Source organism: Sciurus vulgaris, assembly GCF_902686455.1.
Source record: "Sciurus vulgaris genome assembly, chromosome: 2".
NCBI lineage: Eukaryota > Metazoa > Chordata > Mammalia > Rodentia > Sciuridae > Sciurus > Sciurus vulgaris.
The window spans coordinates 180734281-180742380 of NC_136462.1; the positions used below are offsets into that span (position 1 = coordinate 180734281).

General features: G+C 40.6%; 1 protein-coding gene across 2 annotated transcripts; it reads right to left on the reverse strand.

Moving 5' to 3' along the window:
• Window positions 1-2471: 2471 nt before the first annotated feature.
• LOC306653456 (TAR DNA-binding protein 43-like) lies at window positions 2472-5194 on the reverse strand. 2 transcript variants are annotated; one of them, XM_079126463.1, is made up of 2 exons: window positions 4277-5194; window positions 2472-3262 (listed from the first exon to the last, which is right to left on the reverse strand). In XM_079126463.1, exons 1-2 carry the CDS (start codon window positions 5115-5117, stop codon window positions 3195-3197), a joined length of 909 nt encoding a protein of 302 aa, XP_078982589.1. In that variant the 5' UTR covers window positions 5118-5194; the 3' UTR covers window positions 2472-3194. The 2 variants fall into 2 exon arrangements, with proteins under 2 accessions (XP_078982589.1, XP_078982588.1); XM_079126462.1 differs by having other exon boundaries at window positions 2472-3332; window positions 4259-5194.
• Window positions 5195-8100: the final 2906 nt, after the last annotated feature.

An 8100-nucleotide genomic window follows, 5' to 3' on the forward strand; every position in this document is an offset into this window, starting at 1 on the left:
TACTTGCATATTCATGAGTCCCCAGGGCTGAGCCATCCGGGGCGGGGCCCAGCGCAGGGGGCGGGGCCGAGACGGACTTCGACCCCAGCGGAGAGAAGTACACATTCTATCGCGTGCGGCCCTTGGACCTCTGTCCCCGAGGAGAGAGGTCTGAGAGCCAGCCAGGGCCCTTCTTTGTCTCATTTGTTCAGCCAGCGTATCCAATGTCAAAACCAAACAAACCTTTGAAATACTTATCTCCTGATACCCGTGAGTGGGTTTCTCTGGGCCATAAACACAGTATCTTGAATTTCCTGGACATTGCCCATTCCTTTCCAAGGTGGTTTTATCATTTACCCTTCCGTTCGTAGTGCTTGGGAGGAGTACTGGTTACCATTTGTCATCGTGGGACATAAGTTTTTGTTGAAACTGAAGGGAGTGAAAATAGACCTCTTTATGGTTTTAATTGGCCACCAGAAGATCCTTTAACAATCATCAAGAAATTCTCCCACCCGGTGAAATGACGTATGCCTTTAATCCCAGCGACTTGGGAGGCTGAGGCAGGAGGATCATGAATTTAAAGCCAGCCTGAGCAACCTCGCGAGGACTTAAACAATTTAGTGAGACCCTGTTCCAAAATAAAAAAATAAAAAGGGGCTGGGATGTAGCTCTCTTTTACCAGTCCCAGTGGTAAAGTGCTCTGGGTTCAACCCCCAATACAAAAAATAGAAAAGAAAATTTCTTCCACTCATGCACCCCTGCCCCATCTCCATTTCTCCTACTCCCCCCCCCCACCTCTTTCTTCACGTTCTCAAACTTTTTCGGTGTTGTCCCTGCTCTAGGTTGTCATTTCTTCATCGCCCATTCAGTCTTAAACTGTGGCCTCTAATCCCACATCTGGTATGAAGGTGCTTCAGCCAAGGTCATCAGGGAATCTGGTGAAATCCAACTGATACTACCTCAGCCTGCAGCCCAACCCACCTCTTGACTTCCACTTCACTTACTTTCCTCCTACAGTTCTTCTCTTTTATTTTTATTTATTTATTTATTTATTTATTTATTTATTTATTTATTTATTTATTTATTTATTTTTTAGTTGTAGATGGACACAGTACCTTTATTTTATTTATTTATGTGGTGCTGAGGATCGAACCCAGTGCCTCACATGTGCTGGGCAAGTGCTCTATCACTGAACCACAACCCCAGCACCTACTATAGTTCCTTCTCTTTGTCTGGCCTTAGCAGTAACTTCTCCCTCTTTCTTCTCCAACATCTTCCAGGGTTAATGGCATTTGTTTGTTTGTTTATTTATTTATTGTAGGCCTTTATTTCATTTATTTATTTTTTTTTAAATGCAGTGCTGAGGATCAAACCCAGAGTCTCACTCATTGTAGGCGAGTGTTCTACCACTGAGCTACAACACTACCTCCCTTTGTGTGCATGTGTGTGTGTATGTGTGGGTGTGTGTGAGAGACAGGGCCTCCTATGTTGCCCAGGCTGGTCTCAAACTCCTGGACTCAAGTGATCCTCCTGCCCTGTGTCAGCTTCCTAAGTAACTAACTACAAATGCACACCACTGTATCCAACTAATGTTCCTTTTACCCCTTCCTGGGCCATCTCACCCACACTTAGGGCAATTGTGACCACTTCCATCCAGATGATTTGTGTGTCCATGGAATAAAACATTTCCTTATCCCAGAAGTAATCTGTTTCCTTTCTTGATCACATACCCTCCCTCCATCTCTGGAGTTACTGCTACAGTGAGTTTTGTTTTAATAATGTATTTTCTTTCTTTCTTTTCTTTTCTTAGAACAGGGGATTGAATCAAGGGGCCCTTAACCTCTGAGCCATATCCCCAGTCCTTTTTATATTTTATTTAAAGACAGGGTCTTGCTTAGGGCCTCCCTAAATTGCCTCAGCTCCCCGAGCCATTGGGATAATAGGTATGGGTCACCAGGCCCAGCTTTATTTATTTCCATAATGAGTTTCACTCGGTATATGACTATCCCTAAACAACACATTGTTTCATATTAGCTGGTTTTGGCTAATGGAAAAATGAAATTTTACTGTATCTATTTTTCTACTTGTGCTTTTCTCTGTTCTTGAGTGTCATTCATTTAGATGCTATAGTTGTGGCTCATTTATTTCCATCTCTATGTAGTTAATTGAATGAACATATCACTATTTATTCTATTACTGATGGACATTGGGCTGTTTCAATGTACTACGCTAACATCCTGTGTATGTGTACCTCTAGGAACTGAATTGTTCATGTTCAACTTTCTTAGTTAACATGAAGCTGTTTCCCAAAGTGGTTGCACCAATCTACACTCCCACCATCAGTGGATAGAAGTTTTTGTTCTATGTCCTTACCTGCTCTTCCTATCATCAAGCTTTTATTTTTTATGGGATGTGAAATGCCATCTCATTGTTTTTTTTTTTTTTTAATACTTTTTAGTTGTAGATGGACACAATATCTTATTTATTTATTTTATTTTTTTTATTTAAATCAGTTTTATTTAAGAATTTCCAACATTGACAACTCTTATAAAAAGCATCCAAGCACAGGACACAGAACTGCAGCAAACAGCATTCTTATGGGTAGCTAACAGACATTAGAACTTCCACCCTTCTTTGAGACACCTGAGCTCACTGGTGAACTCTGCTTCCAAGTACTCCTGCAAAGCACACCACAAGCTCAGTCCATGTTCTCAACCCATCAGCTTCAGTTCACGTTACCACACTTACATATCAGTGACAGAGGAGAACACACACCATACAGCATTCACAGCAGTTGACAAAGGGGCAGGGGAAGTACAAGTATCATTTCACTTAACACATTCAACTAACATGGGTTATCTAAGAACAAAACTCACTTAAAGTCTTCCAACAGATGTGGATGTCCTTTGAATGCAAAAAACATTCGTACATTATTTGCTATCATTGCTCTCTGCACACTCTCTCACCAAAGCCACAGAATTGAGAGACACATCTCGCCAAGTTAAAAAATATCCATTATGCACCACCAAGTCTCTGCACGCGCTCTCTCCTTTCCTCGCTCATACTAGCCTTTCATGCCTCGGCACCACCATCAGTCCCACACAAGGTTTCAAAAGTTCAAACAGCCTTCTGGTTCCAAATCACAGCCTTGCGTTCATAGCGTTGATACGACTCCATGAAATAAAGAGTAGCGGATAAAAATGGGACACCCACCGTCAAAGACGCAGCCTATGCAGCGTGATGACGAATTCTTGAATGAGAAAGCATGTAGACAGAAGTATTCCTATGGCAGAATATTTACAGCACTACTTTCAATGAAGTGCTTCTTCCATAAACATTTGAAATGAGATGAACTGCAGAGATTAAACGAAGGCTTCATATTGTACTTTTGTATATGAGAGGAGACAAGTGTTAAAAAGCAAAACCGAAAGAACCGAACACTGTGACACCATCATCTCCCAAAAGGAGATTTTCCTAAGGAAAAAATTCATATGGTGGGGTTCAAAATAAAAAAGAGAAAAGAATGTAGTTCTAATCAATGGTTTCCACTTTGAACATGCAAAGAATTCACTTAACAAGTCCAGGGATAAAACATTACAGGAGAGACCTTTTGATATCAATTGTAGTGTGTTGGTTTACCAATCAGGCAAACAGCAATTCACTTTCAGCCACTCAATATTTCAACCCTTTATGTAACAAAACTTATAAAATTCCTTTAGCTCTTCCTCTTTTCTAAAGCAAAATGTCAAAAATACTGCTGAATATACTCCACACTGAACAAACCAATTTTGAAAATTCTTAGTACATATGTATTTTACAATATACTTACCATGAGTTTAGAAAAATTTGAATTCCCACCGTTCTATACTAACCAACCATAACCCACCATCTACATTCCCAAGCCAGAAGATTTAGAATCCATGCTTGAGCCAAAGCCTCCATTGAAACCACTGCCTGACCCTGCATTTGATGCTGATCCCCAGCCAATTGCAGCACCAGAATTAGAACCACTATAGGAATTATTTCCAGACCCAAAAGCCTGATTTGGCTCTCTCTGCATGTTGCCCTGACTTTGGTTATTACCTGATGGGCCTGACTGACTGGTTCTGCTGACTGGCTAACATGCCCATCATACCCCAACTGCTCTGCAGTGCTGCCTGGGCTGCTGCCATCATTGCTGGATTAATACTGAAAGCACCAAAGTTCATCCCTCCACCCATGTTACTACCCTGATTGTTTCCCAAGCCAGCTCCACCCCCTCTGCTGTTACCAAACCCACCCTGATTCCCAAAGCCACCTGGATTACCACCAAATCTTCCACTTCTTTCTAACTGCCTATTGCTCTTGTGCTTAGGTTCAGCATTGGATATATGCACGCTGATTCCTTTAATGATCAAGTCCTCTCCACAAAGAGACTGGGCCACCTGGTCATCTGCAAATGTAACAAAGGCAAAAGCCCTGAATGGTTTGGGAATGAAGACGTCTACCACTTCTCCGTACTGACAGAAGAACTGCTGCAGCTCATCAGCAGTCATGTCCTCTGTACAACGCCCAACAAATACCTTCCTGCTCCTCAAAGGCTCATCTGGGCTTTGCTTAGAATTGGGGAGTTTACAGTCACACCATCGTCCATCTATCATATGTCTCTGTGACATTACTTTCACCTGAGTTTCATATTCCGTAAAACGAACAAAGCCAAATCCTTTTGAATGACCAGTTTTTATATCTTTCTTGACCTGCACCATAAGAACTTCTCCGAAGGTACTGAAATACTCTTTGAGGTCCTGTTCGGTTGTTTTCCATGGGAGACCTAGCACTATCAAGTCAGATGTTTTCTGGACCGCTCTCTTCACTTTCACTGCTGATGAAGCATCTGTCTCATCCATTTTCCTTTTGTTATCTTTGGAATAGTTGACAACGTATACCAGGTTTCCCCAACCAGCATCAGGTGCATGCAGAATTCCTTCTACCAGACGAACACCTCTCATACATTGAGTCACTGGATTCCTGTAGCGCAGCCCACATGCCCCTGGAAACTGGGCTGTAACTGTGGACAGCAGCACTGTCCCATCATCTTCTGATGGTATTTCAATGGGTTCATCATTCTCGTCCTCTGTTACCCGAATATATTCAGACATCTTTTCTTACTTCTCCCCTAGGCCACCTCTAGGAAGCGCGACAGGGAAACTGAAGCAGCGAGGGATCCGAAAGCAGCCCAGCTCTTATTTATTTATTTTTATGTGGTACTGAGGATCGAACCCAATACCTTCCACGTGGGAGACGAGACCAGTTAAAATAGGTGAATTTTTTTTTCTTTTCAATTATTAGGAATTCTTTATATATTCTGCAGATTGTTAATTATGTGTGTTGCAGAAATCTTCTACAGGCTTGTGATTTATCTTTTCACCCTCCTTAGGCTGTTTTGTTTTGGTTTTAGGTTTTTGAAGTACGGAGAATTGCACCCAAGGGATGCTCTACCACTGAGCTCATTCCCAACCCTTTTTTATTTTTTATTTTGAGACAGCATTTCATTGCCAAGGCTGGTCTTAAACTTGCAATCCTCCTGCCTCAATCTCCTGAGTAGCTGGGATTATAGGCATTCACCACCATACCTGACCCCATGTTGTTTTTTGATGAACAGAAAGTTTTATTTTTACTGTACCAATCTTTTCCTTTAACAGTTAGTGGGAATTTTTCTTTGTTAATATTTTTAGTTGCAGATAGATATAATACCTTTATTTTGTTTATTTAGTTTTAAGGATTAAAACACAGTGCCTCACACGTGCTAGGTAAATGCTCTACCACTGAGCCACAGCCCCAGCCCAGTGAGAAATTTTAATCCTGTTTTAGAAAGCTAATTTATCAGCAAGGCCTGGTGACACATGCCTGTAATCCCAGCTACTCAGAAGACTGAGAGAGAACAGCAAATTTGAGGTTAGACTCAACAACTTAGCAAGACCCATTTCGAAATTGAAAAAAAAAAAAAAGGCAGAGGGGGAGTTGGGGATGTATCTCAATGGTAGGGTATCCCTGGGGTTCAATCCCCAGTCCCCATAAAAAAAGAAAAGACAACGCCTTTATATTCCAGAGTCATAAAGAATTTCCCCACTAATGTCTTCTCCACATTTTATAATTTGAGGATGTATGTAGAGTGAGGTTGAAATTCTTTTTCATTTTTTTCTGACATGGATAAGCAAGTGCTTCCACACCACTCAATGAACAGAGCACCCTCCCCCCGACCTGCAGGACCATCTCACATAGATCATCCACGATATTTGGGTGTATTTCTGCACTCTCTCTTCTGACGCATTAGTCTACACTAAGCCTACACTGTCAGAATTACTAGAGCTTTATTATAAATCATGACATCTGATAAGGGAAGTCCCCCACCTTGTTCTTCTTAAAGAGTATCTTGGCTGTACTAAACACACACATCCATAATTTTGGAGCTACTTCAGGTTCCAGAGAATAAAAACTTTGAGGTATTTTTTTCTGAAATTGTATTACTCTCGTATTTTTAGGAAAACAAAGTCTTTTGAGTGACATCTTTCTGTCACTAAGTAATCTATTAACATGGCATATATATGTTATGTTTTTCTTCCTTTTTTTAGATCTTCATTAATGTCCTTCAATAAAATTCGACATTTGGCGCTGGGTTTATACCTCAGTAGTAGAGAACTTCCCTAGCATGAGTGAGGCTCTGGGTTTGATCCCCAGCACTGCAAATAAACAAAACAAAACAAAAAAAAAAAAAAAAAACCTGTATTTATTTCAATAGATTTATTCCTTGGTAATTTCTGTTATTTTAATTTTTTTTCCCAGTACTAGAGATTTAACCCAGGGCCTTGTGCATGCTAAGCAAGTGCTCTATCACTGAGCTACACCCCCCACCACCATCACTGTGTTATTTTAAACTCATCTTTTTAAACATTTCACTTTTTAAGTGTTTGTGACAGGTGTATAGAAATAAACTACTTGTAGTAGATTAATCCACTTGGCAGCCCTGATTTTTTACTTGTCTATAATTTCTTTTGTATTGACTGTATAAAATCATACCATCTGTGCATAATGAATTTTGTTTCCTATTTTCCAATTTGGACACCTTTATTTTCTTTTGCTTTACTGCACTGGCTAGACCTCTAGTAAAATGGTAAATGGAAGAAATGGACATAAACACCTGTCCTATTCCACTACTGCTGTGGGCTTCATTTCATTAACTGGCTAGCACTTTCCTCTTTCCAGTAACTGCCCATTTAATCATCAAAAGAGCTCTCAAATCCATCCAATGGCCAATCGCCAGATTGACCCTTCGCCACCCGTACAGCCGCCTCCTTACTGGTCTCTGAGCATGCAGCCTAACTGTGCCCCATCCCTAGATGCCAGAGCCATCTCTTTTTTTTTTTTTTTTATCTTTTGGGGGTGCTGGGGATCGAACTCAGGGCCTTGTGCTTGCAAGGCAAGCACTCTACCAACTGAGCTATCTCCCCAGCCCCAGAACAATCTTTTAAAAACACAAATCTGGTCATATCTTCCCCTTACTCAAAATCACACATTCAATGTTTTTTTTTTTTTTTTTTCAGTGCTTTAACGCAGTCATCTATAAAGTGGGGTACACATTTGCCAGCATGATCACAAAATGATCCATTAATATACAGTAGGAAAATACTAGACCTTCTATTTCTATTCAATTTTATCCTAAAATGGTGACATCTTGCAAAGTGATAGTACGATATCACAATGTTGATAGAGATACAGTTAAGATACAAAATAGTTCATCACTATAAGATCCCTCATGTTGCCCTTTTATAGTTACAGTTATAAATCTCAGTTCTTCCTTAACCCCTGGCAACTACTAGTCTATGGTTTATTCCTATACTTTTGTTGTTTCAAGAATGTTATATGAGGTGGGATGTGGTGGCACATGTCTGTAACCCCAGCGGCTCTGGCAGAAGGGTTGCAGGTTGGAAGCCAGTCTCAGCAATTTATCAAGGCTTTAAGCAAACTAGTGAGACCCTGTCTCAAAAAAATAAAATAAAAAGGGCTAGGGATGTGACTCAGTGGTGAAGTACCCTTGGGTCCAATCCCTGACACCATAAAAAAAAAAAAAAAAAAAAGAATGTT